Genomic DNA, 24317 nt, shown 5'->3' on the forward strand with positions numbered 1-24317 from the left:
TTCCCTTAAAAATAAATCTACATTTTAATAATTGCAGCATATACATATTTCAAAGCATTTGATATTAGTAGACTTAAAATGACACAAACTATCGACAAAATGTACACGTTTACATTCTTCCATTGTTCGTAAGAGAACATGGTAAAACCTGGTTTAACCATGAGCGAGAAGGGGCTCAACACGCATGAGTCCAGTTTGATCTCAGAACAGGTGCAGCTCATGTCTAAATAGATTGAGAAAATGTACTTGAAACATTCTTCAACCAGTAGTAATGCACCGATTATCATCCAATTATGTTTTGCATTATATGACTCCAGTCATCCACAGAACAGTCAAATGTAGGCCGGGTGGTCTGCTCTGTTCCATCAGTTGATACGGAGCTGACCGTGTACTCTGATGCGGTACAGGCAGGTGTACTCCGTGTGACCCCAGTTGGACAGCACCCGAACCTCAATGATCTGATAGGCTTTATCGTTCTCCTCCTGTGGATAGATAAAAGGACACTGAATTTACACTCAAGTAGCAAGACCTATAACTTGCCAAGTCACCATCTCTAATCATACTAGAGATAAATGCCATGTGGACAGTGTTGGGAAAGCTACTCTGAAATCATAGTTCACCAAACTACCAATTACTTAAGATACACAAGCTAAAGCTACCTTAAGCTAGATATACTGTAGTTTACTTAACTAAAGCTACTTTGAAACAGTAGTTCACTACATCCAAGCTACTTTGTGATAAATTATCATATCTAAATCTGAAATGCCATAGACGAACAATTGCAAGAACAGGTCACTCTGGAATCAGATGTTAACACAATGTGTATTTTAGCCTATTAAACACAAACATGTGTTTTGAAGTGAGAATTAGGAAGGTCTGACAGCGAAAAACGACATTCTTGCATATTTCACCCATATTTTATTTTAGCAAAAATAGTGTGTAGTTCCAGTAGTTAGTTACTTTTTTGCCATGTAGCTGTGTAGCTAACTATAGAAAAAACTACCAATATTTGAATTAAGTTCAACTACCAGCAAGCTACTGCAAAATGTAGTTCCATTACTAGTTGAACTACACATAGTTCACTACTCCCCAACACTGCATGTGGACTTCTTACGTAACATCTACATCTGACCAATCAAGCCCCTGGAGGCAGTGTTGAAGTGTACTTACGGTGACGGGATACGTTTGTAGCGCCTCCCCATCCTCCTGGTAGGTATAGCTGCCAAGTAGTTTACCCTCCTCCTGGGACTCATCATCCAGACCCTGGAAACAAGAGTACACAGTTAGAAAACAGCAGAGACCCATAGCAATAAGTGTCAATCAGTACTGCTTCACCAGAGCACATTCACAGTAAATGTGGCTGACTTGAGTGTCTACTAAGTGTGATTCTGATTGGCTTGCTTAGACAGTCATAGCCGACATGTGACTGTTAAATTGGGTAAGCAGTGTAGTTTGCATGGCTTACATAGACGTTAAACTGGCGCGGGGCGCTGTCGATGTTGCCTGTTGGCGACAAGTCTTTGGGGATGTGCTCCAATGAGAAGGCAGAGGGCACGATCCTCATGGAGAGACGTATCACCACGTAACCATAGGAACCATGAAACGCCCAGCAGTTCCCTGGATGGACGTCGGGCTGCAGTGGAAGAACGAGAGAGCAAAATGTCTTCCATGTGTTGGCTAGGCAGTATCAGGAACTAAAACTCCCCCAATATAATCCATTAATGTAATGAAATCACCAAGCGATCAAAAAAGACTGGTCTCGTGTTGTGGTGACTTGAGTCGTACCTGTATGACCACACGAGGAGATTGGGAGAAGTACCAGAGTGGGAGGCCGAACAGACTCATCAGTGCAGTCTTTGTCTCATACGTCTCAGAGCAGCGAGTGCCCAGGATGTTGCCACCTGCACACACGAAGCCATGATGTCACTTTCACGACTGTACACCCCGCCACCACAACAGCTGTGAACCTTTACACCCCGCCACCACAACAGCTGTGAAGCTTTACACCCCGCCACCACAACATTTACATTTACGTCATTTAGCAGACGCTCTTATCCAGAGCGACTTACAGTTAGTGCATACATTATTATTATTTTTTAATTTTTTTTCATACTGGCCCCCCGTGGGAAACGAACCCACAACCCTGGCGTTGCAAACACCATGCTCTACCAACTGAGCTACCTCCATGCCGGCCATTCCCTCCCCTACCCTGGATGACGCTGGGCCAATTGTGCGCCGCCCCATTGGTCTCCCGGTTGCGGCCGGCTACAGCAGAGCCTGGATTCGAACCAGGATCTCTAGTGGCACAGCTAGCACTGCGATGCAGTGCCTTAGACCACTGCGCCACTCGGCTGTGAAGCTTTACACCCCGCCACCACAACAGCTGTGAAACTTCACCTCCAGACTCCAGAGCGTAGTCCACCAGGCCGGTCCGATCCTGGGAGTAGAGTTTCAGAGCGTTCTTCACCATCAGCTGTACATGCTGGAGGAGGAAGAGGGGAACAGAGTGGTTGGGTGAGGAACTGGAATAATGCAGACAGATAAGAAATGGTGACTTAATCACATTGCATTTCACTAAATTATTTAGAACGCCAAAACACTGAATCTAACTTAAAACGATATTAAATAAAACATTATTCAACCAATAAAAACTACACATCAAATGTTTTTTTCTACACAAAATCCCCAAAACCAAAGCACCTACTTCCTCAGACATCCCGGCGCCAACAGTGTGCATCACAGTCTGAGAGACCGTCTCAGTGCTGAGCGTCTCCTGCCTGGCCCTGCTCTCCTCCAGCTGCAGGCTGACATTCTGCAGGATGCTGAGCTCCAGGGAGGCCAGAGAGGCCTGCAGGTCGGCCCCGCTCACATAACGCTCAGAGAGCCACTGCAGCAGCGACTCAGGGAGTTCCTTCTCCCCGGGTTCGGAATCACCTGCCTGCTCACTGCCGTAGAACAGGGCCTGCAGTTCCCGCCTCACCTGGGCAGACACCTGCTCAGACACCTGCCACGACCACACAAAGAGACAGACCCCATAAGACACAGGTCAAGGGTCAACAGAGAAGATTTATACAAAGAACTCCAGCAAAACTATCTGACTGAATCTCAGCATAAAATAATATTGAGTGGCTATACAGGACCAGCTATTCAAAGGAATGGGAGGCTATCTGGAAAGGTACATACTGGAGCAATGCATGTATAGTACAGACAGGACAGACAGTAGACAGACAGAGAGAAAGCAACTCACCGTTTCATGGAGTGTGTCCAAGCGGTCACACATGCCCTGGCATCCCATCACCCCCTGCAGGTCCTGCCTAATGCTCCCCAGTGCCGCCTCCAGCCGTTGCACCTCTGCCAGCAAGACATCATGGGACTCACTGTCCACACCCACAATGGAAGGGCACACACATGGGGCAATATTCAACATCACTCATGATTTCATTTAATTTATACAATCCAAAGGCAAAGGGTTGTGTGCTGAACTCACCTGACTGGCACTGGTACAGAAATTGGTATAGGAACTGGTGGGGCACTGGCAGTCTCAACCTGCCTTCTCTGTACCTCCTGAAGACGTCATATATCCATGTTATGTTGATAACAATTACATTTTATAGAGCTTCTACAGTAAGGTCTGTACATTTATATAAAATATTGTACCTTTATTTAACCAGGCAAGTCGATTAAGAACAAATTCTAATTTACAGTGACAGCAGAGGCAAAAGGCCTCCTGTAGGGACGGGGGCTGTACATAGAAATTAGTATAGGATCTATAGGTGTGTACCTCTGTCTTGGCAGCCAGTGTCTGCAGTAGAACCTCTAGTTGAGCCAGACGAGACTCTTGGCCCTGCTGCTGCACAACATCCTGCTCCTGACTCTGCACAGGAAGTAGGAAGTGATTCATGAGCACACAGAGGTTAAGAAAAAAATCAAAGAAAAATTGAAAAATAAATCAAAGTCAGCGGACCTTTACTTTTCATTACAAGCACAATTACCAAATGCTCGCTGAAATGAATCCCTGACTATCCAACCGGGAGAATCACCTGTTCCCTCTGCAGCGCTGCATCCGTCTCCATATCTCTCTTCAGTAGAGTGAGTCTCTTCTCCAGCAGGCCGGACACCCACAGCCCCATGCCGTCCCTGTCCGTCTGGGTGTCCAGCTGCTCTCGTAGAGAATGGTAGAGACCCAGCATCTCTCTGTGCTGCTGCTCCTGACTCTGGTCCCCTCCCTCCACCTTCTCCCACAGCTGGGCCAGCCTCTGCTCCAACTGGACCAGGCGCTCAGAGTCCACAGACACACTGCCCGGCTGTTCACATACGGGGGGGGGTGCGATAGAGGTCAGGTCAGCTATACGGAGTTTCAAGCCTTATCCATAGAATTGGATGGTCTTAAGGAAGTTGACAATCGTAAATTGATTGAATATGAACATCAACACCCCTCCTACCTGTGAGACAGCTGGTGGTAGTGGAGTCATGGTGGACTGCCTGTCTTTGGTCTGGGCTTGGGCAGAGGTGAAACTGAGGGGGTAGGCGGTGCTCCACTCAGTGATGTTAACGACAGGCAATACAGACATCAGGCTGGATGGACCCCAGTGCCACAGAGCTGGGAGAACATCGAGAACGGAGGATTTATGAGACAGAAGAGATGTCTGTAGTGGAATGGGGTCACAGTTGGTGATTGTTCAGTACTATGGATGAGCAGTATCAGGGCTTTCGGGGGGGACACCAAGAGCTGTGCTACTCACCCAGGAGGATAAGGAATGGGAGTAAAATCAGCAGGAGTTTGAGGAGCTTGAGAGGGCACCTACGAAAACAGAAAAAAACATATTAGTATGATCACATATCATGGACTCCATCCACTACCACCTACAGGTAACTGCCAAAATAATGGAAACACAAGTACATTTTATGTTGGTGTTTCCTTTATTTGGGCAGTTACCTGTTCCTTGAGTATTACTCTCAGGCCCAAGAGACTCACCGTGTCAAGACGAAGACGTTGAGCAGAGAGAGGAGGGTAACCAGATGGTACCATCCAGTCCCAAGCCACCAGAAGACCCCCGTCGCTGCCTTCCCTATACACACAAAGACAGACAGGCAGACAGACAGGGAGCAGATTAGTGAGCGTTCTTCAGGAGGCGGGAGGGGTAGACGAGGCACTTCCACACAGCACTAAGGATTAGAGAATCAAGTACATTCACCAGATGTGTTAAAAGGGCCAGGTGATAAATGCAGTGCAACAGGTTATGGGGTTAGTTAGTTACAGACAGAGGCGATAGAGCAGGCTGAGCAAAAGTGTTCTCTGTCAGCGTAGATGCACAGTACAGCAGAGGGGATCCTTTTGTAAGGACAGCACACCTTTAGCAAAACCGCAGCACTCCATCAAACTCCTGTCCAGTGTGACAACTCACTCCCATCCTTGGCACCGACTTTAATCTGCCCAGAGAGACGGAAGCAGCAAGCGGAGGGGAAAGCAGTTCTGCAGACAGGCTAGGAAACTGCAGAGGCTAACGCATAGAGCAGTGAATTAGAATGATGAAACGCAAAGGAAATGAAATGGGTAAGAATGTTAAACAGCAGTTAGTCATCTTAAATGGAAAAAGGTTAGATATACTCCAAGCCACCATTCTAATGGGTTTCACGTTAGGTAGGCAGACACACAAGCTAGCCATGGGGAGACTAGGAGGTATCATGCAGGGGTTTATCTGGTGGTTGAGAGGCTGGTTAAACACGGTAAGAGAGGGTGGTTATTTAAAACACTGTAAAATTATGACCTGGGGACCTATCTGCCAACCAGAGAACAGACAGCATCCTCCTCGTCACGGCCCAGACAGCTGAGCCTGCCTCCTGCCCAACCCATAACATACTGGAGCCTGGGGACCAACCGAATAAAACATAACTTAATCTACTTACATAGAACAGTAGAACTGGATTTAATCGTTTCAAGTATATCAGGATAGGCCAGAGTTTGTTGGCTTAATAGGTAACCTGTGTAAGCAGTGGCGAGCCACAGTGCTCCCAACACATGGTGTGACCGGGAGGCCCATGATGAGGTGTAGGTTGCGTGTGTCACCGCATGCCGCTTTCCTTTGCAGTCGTCACCTATTAGCATCAGCAAGGTGGGTGAGCAGCAAAGGCATAAAATCAAACATGAAAAAGAGAGAGAGGCTAAAAACGCAGGTAGCCTAGCAGTTAAGAGCCAGTAACCGAAAGGTTGCTGGTTCGAATCCCAGAGCCGGCAAGCTGGGAAAATCTGCCGTTGTTCCCTTGAGCAAGGCAGTTAACCCCCAACAACAACAACTGTTACCCCGGCGCCGATGACGTCGATTAAGGCAGCACCTCTCTGATTGAATGCATTCATTGTGCGACTGACATTTCCTCTACAAAGAGTACCCTAACAAAAAGTATGCCGCAGGTGTGTGTAGCCACAAAGGTTATGAGAAGGGTTACATGAAAATCGCACCAATTCACATGACAAATTTTAGTCTATTATTCACATAAAACACATTGTCTTGTCGAACATGTCAAGGGATCATGCACAAACAAAAATATCGGTGTGTGTCTATGGAAGTCTGTTACTTACACAGAGAGCCGTTCAGATTCATGTGCTTCCCGTCAGTCCCCAACTCCTTTACATGCAAGGTTCCACAGTAGCTGGAATGAGCTGCAACCAATAAGAAATCTGTTAAAAACTAGCACAACTAAATATTGATCAAACATCCCTCTTTCCATTCCTTCACCTGAGAGAGCGAGAGAGAATTTGCATGTCACCAGGGCAATACCCAAAGTGAAGGCAGACCATTTGTTTGACAGATAAACCAGAGGGTGAAATCTGTGAGGTAAAAGTGCCATACAAACAAATTCAAAACACCAGAATAGGAAGGTAGAGTGATGTTAAAAGGAGGAGTGAGAAAGGTGTAGGCAGAATAAGCTGTGGTAGTGTCAGCCTCTGTCGAGAGAGAGAGAGAGAGAGAGAGAGCAGTCAGAAGCAGGTGACGAGGAGTTTTAGGTTAGTCAGTCAGCAGTGAGAGCCACCATGGTCATTCACACAGCCACTGCAACCTCCAGTGTCAGGGCAGATTCAGTACAGTGCAGGAGACCGGTGCACTGCAAGCAGGGGGATTCCAAACATCAAGTTTCAACCTGTGTCAACTAAGTACAGACCCATGCAAATCAGGCACAGATCACGCAACACCTGACATGTGGATGCCCAACCCCGATGAATAATCGTTCAGCCTCTAAAAAAGCAAAGTGGAATACCTCCATTACCAACTTCCCTGCCCCCACTGCCCATATTCACCAGAGCAGCTGCCCTCCTGCTATGGTGCAGACTGGTGTCTAATACTGACCACAGCCCACCGAAAGAGACAGAGCATATTAAAAGGGAATAATCCGGCCTCCCGAGTGGCGCAGCGGTCTAAGGCACTGCATCGCAGTGTTGCGGCGTCACTACAGCCTGGGGTTCGATCCCAGCTCATTACCGGCTGTGACTGGGAGTCCCGTAGGGCGGCGCACAATTGGCCCAGCGTCGGGTGTTAAGAAGCTCGGTTTGGTGGGTCATGTTTCGGAGGACGCACGACTCGACCTTCGCCTCTCCCGAGCCCGTTGGGGAGTTGCAGCGATGAGACAAGATCGTAATCACGAAAAAGGGGGTAAAAATCATAACTAAATAAAGGGAATAATCCAGATTGTATGATTATGTTGAGCTTTAGCAAAGCATTGTCAGATTTCTTGACAGGCTACCACCACATGAATTGCATATGCTATCTCAGCACAATGCCACCGAGTGCAGGAAAAAGTTGTGACCCATCTAAAAACTATGAAAAGTGGGAAGCAGCAAGGCAGATATGAGAGAGACAGAGTGAAAGGCAACGATGGCGCTGTAAAGACGGCGAGAAGCCGAGCCGGCGCAGAGGCTGATACCTTCGCCCTTCTTGAGTGTCCTCAGCAGTACACTCTTTAAGAGCAGTGAGAAGAAGTATGCCACAGAGCCTGCTGCCCTCCTGCTCACACGCACACAGGTGTCTGAGACGGACACCAGCAGACCTGAATCAAATCAATTCAACTTTATTGAAAATGCACTTATTCACAATGCATGTCAAATGTAAGAAAATGAAAAATGACACACTCATACATCAGCAATGACAACAAAACACACTGTGGATGATATGCCTTCAAATGAAATGGGAAGGCAAAACCCTCCCAGGAACAACACATGCAGTACTGAGCCCATACATATTATAGTACTTGGCTCTCACCCGTTTTGTGCTTGCGGCTCTTGTCCCTGGCGTAGACCGTGGAGGGAGGGGAGGTAGTGGTGGCTGTCAGGGCCTGGTTGCTGGTGGCAGAGCGGGCACCAGTGGAGGAGGAGGAGTAGGTGCCGAGAGCCTCATGTCTGTCCGAGTGGATATTGAAGTCCTTACAGAAGCTACCGTTCACCATGGAGGTCTGGGTCTGTGCGGAGTTAACGTCTCCGTTGGTCCCACACATACTGTGGTCTACCGTCATGGTCCGCTCTGTAACATACAGACAGATTTGATAATGAAAAACAAAACACAATCACCCTTTTTTAAAGGAATTCATTCAAGACACTGATGTCGCAGGCAGTACAAGTAATTGCGATCGATAAGGTCGTTAAAAAAAAACGACCTTTAACTTCAACGGCTTCATCCAAACCCCAGAAGCTGCCGACCAGCGTGCGCTCCTGGATGCACGACTCGTCCAGCATGGAGGAGAGCAGGGAGGGGTCGTTGGCGGCCACGCTGCGGTTGTGCTGCTGGGAGCCCTGCTGGCGCTTACGGGGCGTGGTGAGGAGCAGAGACTGGGAGCAGGAGACCTCCTGCTGCTGAGACCTCCTGCTCTTCAACCCCCTGGGAGAGAGAAAGAGAACAGTCAGATGAGACAATGGGAAACCACTGGACGTAACACTCGGGCCCAAATCCATAGAAGGAACCCCAGGGGCAGCAGGAACAGCATCACTTACTTGGACTCTCTGCGACTGGCTCCTCCCGCGCTGAAGGAAGCACTGTGGTACACGTTGTGATTGAGAGAAGGGTCCAGGCTGTCGTCGCCATAGAGACCAGTGGTAGTGTGCAGACGCAGGCTCCGCCGGGACATCCTGGGAGACTAGAAGACACTGGAGTGATCCTGTGCTCCTTCTCAAAGTCCACAGCTGTTGTTAAGAAGCTGGAGCTGGGAAAACAAAGCAGAGAAGATGGGAGGAATGCGTTTAGATTCAAATTTATATAATACAATTTCATTTTCTCTAAGCAACAGTGAATAATTTGATTGGAAACATCAATGTTTAGTGTCTTGAAAGGCACCAACGTTATGCACTACAATTATAAAATCATACATCATGCAAAAATACCTAAATAGATCCTAGTATTTCACTTCCTCTATAGCTAGCATGCAGACAAAGCATGTACCGTAACAGCACTGTTACACTCTAATAGTAGTGCATGCTTAAGGCTGCTGTTGTTCTATTCCTGTCACCACACAGGACCGGTTTGGCAGGAAATGAGCACTGATGTCCCCCCACCACAGTAACATCACAGTACAGAACACCGGAAGAGAGATGAGGCCACATGATGGGGCCTTCTCTAAACATGGTGATATTACAGCAGGGGTTGGGGACATAAATCTACTGGCAGCTGCTATACACACACACACACACACACACACACACACACACACACACACACACACTTCTCCCATATTCCTTGCCCAGAGTTGGCCCAGATTTCAACAGAGCCTTGCCAGGAAGAAAGAAAAACAAACTGTTGCTGCCATCTCTCAAGGAACAATCCCAGCATTCACATTGTTCACCTTTGAAACGGTTTCTAAATCTGTACTAGCAACTGATACCAGAAATCATCATTAGGCTAACTGAAGTCCCAGTAGGGAATAGCTAGCAAAACGTAATGGTAACTTTCCATATAACAAGCTATTACAGTCTGATCCCTAAAACACACGGTGAGCAAACAGGAGTAACCGTGCCTGCTGTCTAAACATAGCCAAGCGCTCAGACAAAAGAACATAATGAAAGATGAAACACACAGATCACCCCCACCCAGCTCCACCCACCCAGCTCCACCCAGCTCTCCAGAGTCCACCTCTCGTCACCGTCGCTCATCCCAGGGAAAAGCGGACAAACATCACAGACACTCACCCACCCAAACACTATCACGCGAGCCAGGAGAGATCAGGCAACTTAACACTACTTAATACTGTATGTAGCCAATGCTGCGTGTTCACTTCCTGTTGCTAGCGACAGAGAAGCCTCTTACTGACTCAACTCTCCCTCCCTCCCTCTCCTCCCCCCTCCATGAAACAATGACACCAATCCATTCACTTTGACATGACGAGTGATGTCGCTCCTTAGGTGCAACTGACTGTACAACAAGAAGGAAGAGATAAGAAACATGCAACAAAATAGTACTGAAATAAATAAAATCAAGTTACATATTGGGATGTTCTTTTTCACAATATATCAATATTATTTTTGCACTAGTTGGCTGTACCTGCACCATAACTCCATAATTGTTCCTCCATAGCTTGTTCTCCATCTTCTTTTTAAATAGGGAGCCAATTTGTTTTCAGCACTTTTATTTCCATGACTGATCAAAACTCTTTTTCTCATGGCTCTCTCGTCGCTCTGCAGCAGACATATGGTGAGCAATATGTTTGGAACATGATCTAATCGCAATACATATAGAATCGTGAGAATCGCAATACATATCGTATTGGCACCTAAGTATCATATCGTGAGGTCCCTGGCAATTCCAAGCCCTACAAAAGAGTGACATCTGTGTCCCCGAACTGCTTAACTTATCTAATATGATTCCATAAACATAGGGCAAACTCTCTCCAGGGCCCTTGCCCATGTAAAAAATCCAACATGTCACCCTGCTCTCCGGTTCTTTCCCTCCATGTCTTTCTATTCACGTCCTAAATTAAGCTTCTCCAGGATTATGGAGGGCCTTGGCAGAGCCAATTATGTGCTTTCCCCTGCTCTGCCTGCTTCCCCTCCTGCCCCCTGCCAGGGGCGCTCTAGGCCCCTCCGTGGGACAGCTGTGAGTCCTCAGTAGTCCCAGGCAGTCCCACCCAAATCCCCAGTCTGGGGTCTGGGCCAGGGGAGCCAGGCCCAGGACAGCTGCAGTGAGACCAGGCCAACGGGTGCAGCAGTCGCTCTTCCTCTGGTACACAGGGAAAAAAGTACAAGACTGGTGTCTGTCACGGTTCTTACCGATCTGCTGCTGCGCACACACACCAAGTGGGTTTCAGTTCAACAGACTAGAGGTGTTCTCAGCTCCAAAAAGTTGGACCCGGACAGACCCCAGGACAATCCGGACCCAAATGGACCCGACGAAAACCAGACCTAGACCCGATCCGTACTCTAATGGGTCCGGGTCTAGACCAGACCGACAAAAAAATTGCTCTTCTGGTTAACGAATAGGTCTTTATATGTTGGCTAGGCTTTCTATAAGTCAATTAATAGGCTATGCAGAGCCGTGGTCAGGTCCATTCGGGTCCATCAGCTGTAGTTACATAAACCCAATGACAAACAAACATGACCCGACCCCGAGGGAAAAGTTAGAATTTTGGACCTGGACCCGTGAAGACCTCTGCAACAGACAATCAATCATAATGACATGTGACTGTTACTTGATCCCAAACATAGTGAGTATGTTTACATGCACACTAATAATACATTTGATATTAAACTGATTATGGCAGTAGGCCGAGAATGGCAATAGTCATGTAAACTTCACTCTGCTTCTTAAGGTCATAATCGAAGTAAGCATACGCCGATTAAAACACCTGGTTTTAATCTTTCTAATTATTACGACATGTAAACTGCTTAAATCGGAGTTCCAGCAGTGTATTTCATCTGCACGTGCCAGCACCAGCAGCCTCCCGGTTCTCCGCGAGTGAAGTGAGTTCAGAAAAACTGAAAGTATGCTTCTTAGAAATAGTTCATACATATAGGCTTCCAAAAATAACATGGTTGCTATGGTAGAACATTTATTTTGATTGGCAATTTCCTGCATTTATCAAAGTCCCATCAGGTAGGCTGATGTCAGATGTGTCCATGTAAACAGGATTATTAGGGAAATCGTTCTTCTTGCAAAGCATGTCAATGTTTAAATCAAACTATTATATTGATCTGATGATTCACAATAATTGTATGCATTTAACAGTATTCAGTGATACAAATAATCAATGGCAGGACTCAGGAAAAACAAGAACTTCTGTGTAGACAGAATAACTCAATGCCATTCTCGTTGCCTGACGACACACTGAATTCTTCCGCTGCTCTATCGATCGCTACATACTTCAGTCTGCCATCATTTAAATAGTTTGTGGTGACAAGCGGGATTGTACAAAACAAAGTCCTCAGCAATTGGATCATCTCTAACCAGTATCAAAAGCCTGAGTATAAAAAGGCAATGACGAATTTTCAAAATGTTGCTTTACCCACGTGTGTTCTGGTTCTGGCCCAACCCACCGGTTTCTGGACCCAATCAGACGGTCCGAACGGGTTTGCGTTCTTGAAGGGTCAGGGGGGCGGAGTCAAATTGCGAAGAAGAAACAAAAACGAGCGTGGTGTGGCGTTCGGCCGGAGCAATGAGTCTGGGTAGCCAGGCAACCATTCTTGATGGTCTATCACAACTTTCAGTGTTAATCGATGGTCCATTAGGACCAACTCCTGAATATGCAAAAGTACTTTTTAGGGGCGGGACGATACCAGTATCGCGATACTTGTTAGTATCGTGACAAGGAAACAAAACACGAAGCGGATTTAACTTCTTTAGGAAAGCAGCCCTAATGTTGGAAAGAAACATGTCATCCAGTCACATTTCTTTCCCAAGCTATAGCGCACACTATTTTACATACAGCAGGTTTTTATTAAAGGACCGAAGAGTTTACCTCAAATCTCAACACACAAATCTACATTTATTTAAAAAAAAACATGTCTATAATGAAGTATGCCCAACTGTTGTCTTGGAAGCTGTTAAAGCATGAGAGGTTGCGTCATGTCTTACTCTTCACATAAGAAAAAGACCAATAAATAATTAGAAATACAAGAACAGAAAATTCACGATTTAGAAAGAAAACACAGATTAAATAGAAATGTTGACACCCTTCAACAGTTGAACACTTTGAATATAACATAATAAAAACACCTGCTCTACAGAGATAGCTGCCCTGAAATCCAAACAACAAAATGTTGAGCAAGGTGAAAGTGTGGGGAAAATGCTTGCTTGGCAAATTAAGAAAGAGGAGGAACGTACCATCTACAGCATTAAAACCCCCAGATGGTAGCATAACAATGGATTTCTGAAATGAACTCACTCAGTCTTTAAAACATTTTCAAACCGAAAGTTCAAAGAAAGACACATTCCTTAATGAGGCCAACTTACCAATTATAACTGAACCAGAGAAAATGAGTATGATAGAAACATTTCCCTAAGTGAGCTGGTGGAGGCCATAGTCTACAAAATGGGAAATCTCCTGGTAATGATGGATTCCCAGTGGACTTTTACAGACACTATTGTCCCAAATTACTAAAGCCTATGTTACTTATGCTAATGCAGCTCTACAGAAAAATTAACTTACCCAATCACTATGTTTGGCTACAATCACCCTACTTAAAAAAGAAAGATAAGGATCCATTGTCATGCCGATCCTTCCGCCCAGTCTCACTTTTGAATGTGGATTATAAAATCATTGCTAAGGTATTGGCTTTTCGCATAGAAATAGTACACTGAACAAAAATATAAAACCCAACATCTAAAGTGTTGGTCCCATGTTTCATGAGCTAAAATAAAAGATCCCCAGAAATGTTTACACACAAAAAGCATATTTCTCTCAAATGTTGTACACAAATTTGTTTACATCCTTGTTAGTGAACAGGCAAATGGTGGTCACACCAGAAACTGACTGGTTTTCTGATCCATGCCCCTACCTTTAAGGTATCTGTGACCAACAGATGCATATCTGTATTCCCAGTCACATGAAATCCATAGATTAGGGCATAATGAATTTATTTCAATTGACTGATTTGCTTATATGAACTAACCCAGTAAAATCATTGAAATTGTAGCATGTTGCGTTTATATTTTTGTTCAGTGTAATAAAAAAGTTGATTCACTTAGATCAAACAGGGTTCATACGGAATAGGATGTCTTCATACCAGGAACTTGAACGTTCCAAAAGTGGCAATATCATTGGATGCTGAAAAAGCGTTCGATAGAGTGGTATGGGCATATTTGGTGGCAGTCTTTTAGTTTTGGTCTGGTATTTATTTCCTGGATTGAGCTATTGTATAAATCCCCCAAAGCAGCTATAAGAACAAATGGACAAATCTAAGATCAATTTAAGTTATCAAGAGGAACAAGACAGGGATGCCCTCTGTCCAGTTATTTATTTGCTTTAGCCACGGAACTCCTAGCATCAATAATAATCAGAACCCATGGCTCAATCCTGGGAATAGAGATTGGTGGAGAACATGTGATATCATTGTATGCAGATTACATTTTACTGTATTTATCTGAACCAGAACATTCTCTGTCGTCATTTATTTTGCAACTGTTGGACATGTATGATGCTGTATCAGGATTCAAAGTGATTTGGGAGAAAATTAGAAAATTAGCATTATTTCAGTTATGACTTTTCAAACTTGGAAAGTAGATTTCAGTGGAAATTGACAAAGACACATGAAATACTTGGATGTATTGATACCATGCCATTTGGAGGAGGCCTATAAAATTAACTACTCTCCTTTATAAGATAAGATTAAATCCGTTGTTCAGAGATGGAGAACTCTTCACATTTCTATGTTGGGTAGGGTGAACATAATCCAAATGAATATATTACCAAGGTTGATGTATTTATTCCAAGCCTTACCAGTTTCAATTCCATCCAACTTCTTTAAGAAAATAAAATGGCCTACTCTCCGATTTTATTTGGAATGGAAAGAACAAGAGCTAAATTGAATGTTTTACACTTACCTTAAAGCTGGAGGTCTTGGACTACCTCATATGAAAATGTATTACTGGGCCACACAACCGTGTTCACTTAAACAATGGACAGCAGACCATCCTAGTGCTTGGAGGAGTATTGAAGCCATAAATGTAATAGCCTATGAATTAAAAATACATATTTCACTACTTTGTGTTGGTCCAAGGCTTTAAAATAAAAAAACACAACCCAATGATTTTAAATTCAAATTTGGGAAAATGTCCATCAATAGGCTCTATGCACGCAAATGCTTGGGCATTTCCGGTTACCGGAAAAAAAACAGACTGTGACAGTAGACCGTTATGATGGCAGAGATGAAGTTTACAAGGTGTTTGCTGGAGTGCCTAAAGTATCTGTTAATGATATACGGAGGGTCGTCCGGACATCCAGTACGACACCACGTAGCAAACTGGATAAAGGCTTCAAATGTTATGTTTCTTCTTTTCTTTGCAACTTTGAAGGTAATATGCTAACGCTAGCTAGCCTGAGCTAGAAGCCTTGCTTTGGTGTTTTAAGTCATGACTCCGTCCTGCTTCAGGTTAATCATGCTTTAAATAAAGTTTAATCATGTGTATATACAGTGGGGGAAAAAAGTATTTAGTCAGCCACCAATTGTGCAAGTTCTCCCACTTAAAAAGATGAAAGAGGCCTGTAATTTTCATCATAGGTACACGTCAACTATGACAGACAAAATGAGAAAAACATTTCCAGAAAATCACATTGTAGGAATTTTAATGCATTTATTTGCAAATTATGGTGGAAAATAAGTATTTGGTCACCTACAAACAAGCAAGATTTCTGGCTCTCACAGACCTGTAACTTCTTCTTTAAGAGGCTCCTCTGTCCTCCACTCGTTACCTGTATTAATGGCACCTGTTTGAACTTGTTATCAGTATAAAAGACACCTGTCCACAACCTCAAACAGTCACACTCCAAACTCCACTATGGCCAAGACCAAAGAGCTGTCAAAGGACACCAGAAACAAAATTGTAGACCTGCACCAGGCTGGGAAGACTGAATCTGCAATAGGTAAGCAGCTTGGTTTGAAGAAATCAACTGTGGGAGCAATTATTAGGAAATGGAAGACAAACAAGACCACTGATAATCTCCCTCGATCTGGGGCTCCACGCAAGATCTCACCCCGTGGGGTCAAAATGATCACAAGAACGGTGAGCAAAAATCCCAGAACCACACGGGGGGACCTAGTGAATGACCTGCAGAGAGCTGGGACCAAAGTAACAAAGCCTACCATCAGTAACACACTACGCCGCCAGGGACTCAAATCCTGCAGTGCCAGACGTGTCCCCCCTGCTTAAGCCAGTACATGTCCAGGCCCGTCTGAAGTTTGCTAGAGTGCATTTGGATGATCCAGAAGAGGATTGGGAGAATGTCATATGGTCAGATGAAACCAAAATATAACTTTTTGGTAAAAACTCAACTCGTCGTGTTTGGAGGACAAAGAATGCTGAGTTGCATCCAAAGAACACCATAGCTACTGTGAAGCATGGGGGTGGAAACATCATGCTTTGGGGCTGTTTTTCTGCAAAGGGACCAGGACGACTGATCCGTGTAAAGGAAAGAATGAATGGGGCCATGTATCGAAAACCTCCTTCCATCAGCAAGGGCATTGAAGATGAAACGTGGCTGGGTCTTTCAGCATGACAATGATCCCAAACACACCGCCCGGGCAACGAAGGAGTGGCTTCGTAAGAAGCATTTCAAGGTCCTGGAGTGGCCTAGCCAGTCTCCAGATCTCAACCCCATAGAAAATCTTTGGAGGGAGTTGAAAGTCCGTGTTGCCCAGCGACAGCCCCAAAACATCACTGCTCTAGAGGAGATCTGCATGGCGGAATGGGCCAAAATACCAGCAACAGTGTGTGAAAACCTTGTGAAGACTTACAGAAAACGTTTGACCTGTGTCATTGCCAACAAAGGGTATATAACAAAGTATTGAGAAACTTTTGTTATTGACCAAATACTTATTTTCCACCATAATTTGCAAATAAATTCATTAAAAATCCTACAATGTGATTTTCTGGATTTTTTTTCCTCATTTTGTCTGTCATAGTTGACGTGTACCTATGATGAAAATTACAGGTCTCTCTCATCTTTTTAAGTGGGAGAACTTGCACAATTGGTGGCTGACTAAATACTTTTTCCCCCACTGTACCTCTCACTTCATGTGTTTGTACTTTTATGAAAGTATCAGGTAAAAACAGGGCTACAAATGAGATCTCTGTGAGAGCCCACTGCTACCGCTCAATGAAGAAACTAAAGCCACCACACCAGCTGAGAGTAGGACTAGATTAAGTGACACGTTCAAAGTTCTGTTGAACTTGTTCAAGGTTCCGTTCAACACGTTTTACTCGTTTAATGTTACCACAGCTTTGATTGCCATTGCTAAGAGAACACTTTAGAACTTTCGTGGTTTTCACGATAGCTGAACAGTGGTAGCCTAATACAGACCAGGGTAGCTGAGTGGGAATTGCCATGCTCTGTTGTTGGGTCTGTTGTAAACAAATTGGAGTTTGGTTTGAAATGTAAACAATAATGAGATTACTACTTTTTCCTGACTTGATGACTGCAATGACAGTAACATATTCCACTCAGCTATTCTTCAAACTGCTGATGTTCTACTCAAAACTGTCCTGTCATCTTTACTTCTTTCTTTATAAACATATGGCCCAACTTCCTTGCTTTTGTACTTGATGTTTCTACTTTTCAAGAGGAATTAGGAGCAAAACCTTCACTCTACTGTTGTTATTGGTACTAGGCTACAATGTTGCACCACTCACCTACTGCTCTGCCAATACTGTTTGAAGGTAGGTAAATGGCACAAGACAATAGGTAAGTGGTGGGAGACAGTATAGCCAAGTGGTGCAAGACAGTAGGAAAGTGATGCAGAAAGCACAAAAGTCACACGAGACAGTAGATAAGTTGCTTACACCAGTAAAAAGTAGAAAGAACAAGTTTTGCTCCTACTCCTGCTGCTGTAGACCCTCGTCTTTCAAAACCCATTAAATTATGCTTCTGTGTATTTCAGATGACATTGCGTGATTCACAGCCAGTTGTGCTTGTTAAAAGCTATTGTTTCTGTGTGGCTGGGTGTGGGATATGCAATCATTTGGTTGCATTACTATTTCAGAATGCCCATTACTCTGAATGTGGCATGTCTGTCGTCCCTCCTGTACTTTCGTGCACTGAAACAGAGCAGAAGTGGCATAAACCACGAACAATGGTTTGTATCATTTCAATACCAGACAGTTGTGTCACATGCATACTAGCATCTCTCCTAATACCATCTCATAAATAAATAGGGAGTGAAGCCAGGACCTGTGGATGCCATGGTTGTAGTGAAGCCCAAACCAGATGCTACTCCGGCAAGGGGAATTAGGTATGCAGAGTCCAATTAAAATAGGCAGACTACAATGTGTTGCGAAATAAATGTTATTAATCGCTGTTAGATTCTGGTGTATTTCCTAGTGAACCCTTTACTTTTCCTGATATTGTTATTCCAGATCTACACTTTACAAGGGCTACAGCGGTGAGCTACCAGACCCATCAACCCTCAACCCACTACCTGCCTATGCTGACATGGAACCAGACTCTCTTCCCCTTATCTGCAGAATGAACATCACACCTGACAAACCACTCGTGGACTCCATTTTTGGCAAGGTACAAATTGGCAGTATCCTGTCATATCAACACCCACCACCTCCACCTGACAGTGTTGTCATCCATGAGGATGCACCACCGTTCCCAAAAGTGCCACTGGACGGTTACCATTTACAACCAACAGACTGTTCATACGAGATCATGACGGATCAAGAAAAGCTTCACCTCAGTTCTCGGTCTGTGACTTTGTCACAGTCACACCTGATTGAGGAAGCAACCAGATGCCAAAGTGAAACACCCGAGTGGCATTCACTGAGGAAGGAGAGAGTGACTGCTTCACATTTCCGGGAGGTAAGCCATGTTAGAGGTACAAGCACAGCAGAAAAACTGGCAGAAAGAATTATCAGAGGGACAAGACAAACACCACTAATGAAAAGGGGGCTGGAAATGGAAGCAGGTGCATTGAAGGACTATGCAGTTCTAAAAAATCTTAATCTGACAAAGTGTGGGCTAGTCATGCATCCGGACGCACCTTGGCTAGGTGAGTCGCCTGATGGGCTGGTATATGACCCACTTGAGCGACCATCATTTGGTCTAGTTGAAATGAAACGCCCAAATGTAGCCAGCTACATAGACTGCAAGTTCCTGAGATTTGACCATGGCCTACACAAATTGAAGGAAAGCCATTGTTATTGTTGGCAAGTCCAGGGACAGTTACTCATCACAGGCATGAAACAGCTCCCTTCTTCAGACGTCTGCGCCCAGCTGGAGTCGGAGGCTCTATCACATCTTTACTTTGAAAGTGTCGGCTGCAGACTCGTGTGTTTGTTGTAAGAAAGTTGACTCGTCGAATGTTAATCACCCACCGTTTATGTAATTCACAGTCTTTGGGAAAAGTAAAAAAAACTAACAGAAGAATTGCATCTGGCAGACACTGTACATTGCGGCACACAGCAGTGATGGCTGGAAGAGCTGTCATCCCGTTTTTGAAAGGACACTTTCGTACGTTTACACGTCATCGTGTTATAAGTCAAGACGAAGTATTACAAGTAAAAACATTAACATTAAGATAAACAACAACGACGAAAATTAACCGTTTCGGATGTTTTTCACGACAAGCATTCAATGCTAGCATACGGTAGCACAGCATTCTACGATAACCGGAAGTTTACATCCATCCTGAGATTTAACCGGAAATTGGTCATGCTCGACTGTGCATATCGCCTATTCATGAAATGGAAGAAACCCATAGCGTCAGGCACACCTATTTGGAACAACCCAACATTATCTCCAGCATTTAAAGACAATAAATACCTTTAAGTCCTCTTTCCAAAATGGCATCATGAATTTTGAGCATATATATTATAACGGCTCTCTTCTGTCATTAAATAAATTACAAGAAAAATGTGGGTTATCCAAGAGCAATTTCTTTAAATTCTTACAACTAAGAAATCTTAGTCAATTGCTTTATTAGAATCTGGATGAACCTAAAGAATCTAGCATTGAAAAAAATACTAAAAGAAGCTGCAACGCCAAAGTTGACTGCCAAGTTATAGTGCATAGGGAAACTATTTAGACCCCTTGGCTTTTTCCACATTTTGTTACATTACAGCCTTATTCTAAAATTGATTTTTTTTTAAAATATTAAATACCCTAATCAATCTACATACAATACCCCATAAAGACAAAGTAAAATATAAATAAACTGAAATATCACATTTACATAAGTATTCAGACCCTTTACTCAGTAATTTGTTGAAGCACCTTTGGCAGCGATTACAGCCTCAAGTCTTCTTTGGTATGATGCTACAAGCTCGGCACACCTGTTTTGGGGAGTTTCTCCAATTTTCTCTGCAGATCCTCTCAAGCTCTGGCAGGTTGGATGGGGAGCGTCGCTGCACAGCTATTTTCAGGTCTCTTCAGAGATGTTCGATCGGGTTCAAGTCCGGGCTCTGGCTGGGCCACTCAAGGACATTCAGAGACGTGTCCCGAAGACACTCCTGTGTTGTCTTGGCTGTGTGCTTAGGGTCGTTGTCCTGTTGGAAGGTGAACCTTTGCCCCAGTCTGAGGTCCTGAGTGCTCTGGAGCAGGGTTTCATCAAGGATCTCTCTGTACTTTGCTCCATTCATCTTTCCCTCAATCCTGACTAGTCTTCCAGTCCCTGCCGCTAAAAAACATCCCCACAGCATGATACTGCCACCACCATGCTTCACCGTAAGGGTGGTGCCAGGTTTCCTCCAGACGTGACACTTGGCATTCAGGCCAAAGAGCTCAATTTTGGTTTCATCAGATCAGAGAATCTTGTTTCTCATGGTCTGAGAGTCCTTTAAGTGCCTTTTGGCAAACTCCAAGTGGGCTGTCATGTGGCTTTTACTGAGGAGTGGCTTCCGTCTGGCCACTTTACCAAAAAGGCCTGATTGGTGGAGTGCTGCAGAGATGGTTGTCCTTCTGGAAGGTTCTCCCATCTCCACAGAGGAACTCTGTCAGAGTGACCATCGGGTTCTTGGTCACCTCCCTGACCAAGGCCCTTCTCCCCCGATTGCTCAGTTTGGCCGGACAGCCAGCTCCAGGAAGAGTCTTGGTGGTTCCAAATTTCTTCCATTTAAGAATGATGGAGGCCACTGTGTTCTTGGGGACCTTCAATGCTGCAGAAATGTTTTGGTACCCTTCCCCAAGCCTGTGCCTCGACACAATCCTGTCTCGGAGCTCTACGGACAATTCCTACGACCTCATGGCCTGGTTTTTGCTCTGACATGCACTGTCAATTGTGGGACCTTATATAGACAGGTGTGTGCCTTTCCAAATCATGTCCAATCAATTGAATTTAACACAGGTGGACTCCAATCAAGTTGTAGAAAGATCTCAAGGATGATCAATGGAAACAGGATGCACCTGAGCTCAATTTCGAGTCTCATTGCAAAGGGTGTGAATACTTATGCAAATAAGGTATCAGTTTTTTTTTTTTTACTGTTTTCGCTTTGTTATTATGGGGTATTGTGTGTAGATTGATAAGCAAACAAAATGTTTTAATACATTTTAGAATAAGGCTGTAACGTAACAAAATGTGCAAAAAGGGAAGGGGTCTGAATATTCAAATTTTTTTTCAATTCAATTTTATTTTATATAGCCCTTCTTACATCAGCTAATATCTCGAAGTGCTGTACAGAAACCCAGCCTAAAACCCCAAACAGCTAGTAATGCAGGTGTAGAAGCACGGTGGCTAGGAAAAACTCCCTAGAAAGGCGAAAACCTAGGAAGAAACCTAGAGAGGAACCAGGCTATGAGGGGTGGCCAGTCCTCTTCTGGCTGTGCCGGGTGAAGATTATAACAGAACCATGCCAAGATGTTCAAAAATGTTCATAAGTGACAAGCATGGTCAAATAATAATCAGGAATAAATCTCAGTTGGCTTTTCATAGCCGATCATTAAGAGTTGAAAACAGCAGGTCTGGGACAGGTAGGGGTTCCATAACCGCAGGCAGAACAGTTGAAACTGGAATAGCAGCAAGGCCAGGCGGACTGGGGACAGCAAGGAGTCACCACGGCCGGTAGTCCCGACGTATGGTCCTAGGGCTCAGGTCTCTCAGTTGGCTTTTCATAGCCGATCATTAAGAGTTGAAAACAGCAGGTCTGGGACAGGTAGGGGTTTCGTAACCGCAGGCAGAACAGTTGAAACTGGAATAGCAGCAAGGCCAGGCGGACTGGGGACAGCAAGGTGTCATCATGCCCGGTAGTCCTGACGTATGGTCCTAGGGCTCAGGTTCTCAGAGAGAAAGAGAGAACGAGAGAATTAGAGAGAGCATACTTAAATTCACACAGGACACTGGATAAGACAGGAGAAGTACTCCAGGTATAACCAACTAACCCCAGCCCCCGACACATAAACTACTGCAGCATAAATACTGGAGGCTGAGACAGGAGCGGTCCGGAGACACTGTGGCCCCATCCGAAGAAACCCCGGACAGGGCCAAACAGGAAGGATATAACCCCACCCACTCTGCCAAAGCACAGCCCCGCACCACTAGAGGGATATCCTCAACCACCAACTTACAATCCTGAGGCAAGGCCGAGTATAGCCCACAGAGGTCTCCACCACAGCACAAACCAAGGGGGGGCGCCAACCCAGACAGGAAGATCACGTCAGTAACTCAACCCACTCAAGTGACGCACCCCTCCCAGGGACGGCATGAAAGAGCACCAGCAAGCCAGTGACTCAGCCCCTGCAACAGGGTTAGAGGCAGAGAACCCCAGTGGAGAGGGGAACCGGCCCGGCAGAGACAGCAAGGGCTGTTCGTTGCTCCAGAGCCTTTCCGTTCACCTTCACACTCCTGGGCCAGACTACACTCAATCATATGACCTACTGAAGAGATAAGTCTTCAGTAAAGACTTAAAGGTTGAGACCGAGTCTGCGTCTCTCACATGGGTAGGCAGACTGTTCCATAAAAATGGAGATCTATAGGAGAAAGCCCTGCCTCCCGCTGTTTGCTTAGAAATTCTAGGGACAATTAGGAGGCCTGGGTCTTGTGACCGTAGCGTACGTATTGGTATGTACGGCAGGACCAACTCGGAAAGATAGGTAGGAGCAAGCCCATGTAACGCTTTATAGGTTAACAGTAAAACCTTGAAATCAGCCCTTGCCTTAACAGGAAGCCAGTGTAGGGAAGCTAGCACTGGAGTAATATGATCAAATTTCTTGGTTCTAGTCAGGATTCTAGCAGCCGTATTTAGCACTAACTGAAGTTTATTTAGTGCTTTATCCGGGTAGCCGGAAAATAGAGCATTGCAGTAGTCTAACCTAGAAGTAACAAATGCATGGATTAATTTTTCTGCATCATTTTTGGACAGAAAATGTCTGATTTTTGCAATGTTACGTAGATGGAAAAAAGCTGTCCTTGAAACAGTCTTGATATGTTCGTCAAAAGAGAGATCAGGGTCAAGAGTAACACCGAGGTCCTTCACAGTTTTATTTGAGACGACTTTACAACCATCAAGATGAATTGTCAGATTTAACAGAAGATCTCTTTGTTTCTTGGGACCTAGAACAAGCATCTCTGTTTTGTCCGAGTTTAAAAGTAAAAAGTTTTCAGCCATCCACTTCCTTATGTCTGAAACACAGGCTTCTAGCGAGGGCAATTTTGAATACTTTCCGAATGCACTGTAAATCATTTCAAATTCCTTTTATTAAGCAAATATTCACAATTTTCTTGTTTTATTTACGATTGCCACGGACACACTCCAGCATCATTTACAAATGAAGCATGTGTGTTTAGGGACTCTGCCAGATCAGAGGAGGTAGGGATTTTCTCTTGATAAGTGCCTGAATTGGACCATTTTCATGTCCTTCTAAGCATAAAAAAAATGTAACGAGTACTTTTGGGTCAGGGAAAATGTATAAAAAATTACGTTCTTTTCTTTACGAATGTAGTGAAGTAAAAGTAGTCCAAAATATAAATAGTTATGTAAAGTACAGATACCCCAAAAAAATACTTAAGTAGTACTTTAAAATAAAGTACTTTTACACCACTGCTGCAAAGTAGGCTTACCTGGCAGAAGTAGATCATGAGGATCTATTACTTGTAATTTGCTAACTTTGCCATGAAATGAGCATCAGCTGTACAGAAATAACCATTGCTTGACCAGCAAAGACAGCACATTCTGCACTTGCTTGATTCGCAATTAAAA

At 44.6% G+C, this 24317-nt stretch overlaps 2 protein-coding genes across 9 annotated transcripts in view; one reads left to right on the forward strand and one right to left on the reverse strand.

The window, feature by feature from the left end:
• Positions 1-24317, reverse strand: part of LOC121537300 (SUN domain-containing protein 1) — a 27106-nt gene continuing 2789 nt past the window's right edge. For 2 of the 7 annotated variants that reach the window (XM_045208694.1, XM_045208546.1), the window contains exons 2-21: positions 8978-9186; positions 8644-8864; positions 8253-8510; positions 7918-8040; positions 6578-6658; positions 5983-6096; positions 5769-5867; positions 4976-5069; positions 4743-4801; positions 4443-4600; positions 4041-4304; positions 3782-3874; positions 3488-3564; positions 3248-3377; positions 2705-3004; positions 2398-2482; positions 1786-1901; positions 1466-1633; positions 1171-1263; positions 1-482 (exon numbers count right to left, since the gene is read on the reverse strand). In XM_045208694.1, coding sequence (XP_045064629.1) covers positions 366-482; positions 1171-1263; positions 1466-1633; positions 1786-1901; positions 2398-2482; positions 2705-3004; positions 3248-3377; positions 3488-3564; positions 3782-3874; positions 4041-4304; positions 4443-4600; positions 4743-4801; positions 4976-5069; positions 5769-5867; positions 5983-6096; positions 6578-6658; positions 7918-8040; positions 8253-8510; positions 8644-8864; positions 8978-9111 — 2784 coding nt within the window. In that variant the 5' untranslated portion in view covers positions 9112-9186 and the 3' untranslated portion in view covers positions 1-365. Of the gene's footprint in view, positions 483-1170; positions 1264-1465; positions 1634-1785; positions 1902-2397; positions 2483-2704; positions 3005-3247; positions 3378-3487; positions 3565-3781; positions 3875-4040; positions 4305-4442; positions 4601-4742; positions 4802-4975; positions 5070-5768; positions 5868-5982; positions 6097-6577; positions 6659-7917; positions 8041-8252; positions 8511-8643; positions 8865-8977; positions 9187-10165; positions 10249-11242; positions 11341-24317 lie in introns of those variants that run through there. The other 5 variants (XM_045208607.1, XM_045208570.1, XM_045208653.1 and 2 more) reach the window with 5 other exon arrangements.
• On the forward strand, positions 11471-20111 carry LOC121537673. Of its 2 annotated transcripts, none has more exons than XR_005995127.2 (2): positions 11471-11676; positions 18540-20111. XR_005995127.2 is itself a non-coding variant. In XM_041845297.2 (2 exons), the coding sequence occupies exons 1-2, from the start codon at positions 18366-18368 to the stop codon at positions 19468-19470; spliced, it is 981 nt and encodes a 326-aa protein (XP_041701231.2). In that variant the 5' UTR covers positions 18001-18365; the 3' UTR covers positions 19471-20111. The 2 variants fall into 2 exon arrangements, 1 of the variants encoding a protein (XP_041701231.2); XM_041845297.2 differs by lacking the exon at positions 11471-11676 and adding an exon at positions 18001-18415.

The sequence above is a fragment of the Coregonus clupeaformis genome, chromosome 1 (assembly GCF_020615455.1).
Source record: "Coregonus clupeaformis isolate EN_2021a chromosome 1, ASM2061545v1, whole genome shotgun sequence".
NCBI lineage: Eukaryota > Metazoa > Chordata > Actinopteri > Salmoniformes > Salmonidae > Coregonus > Coregonus clupeaformis.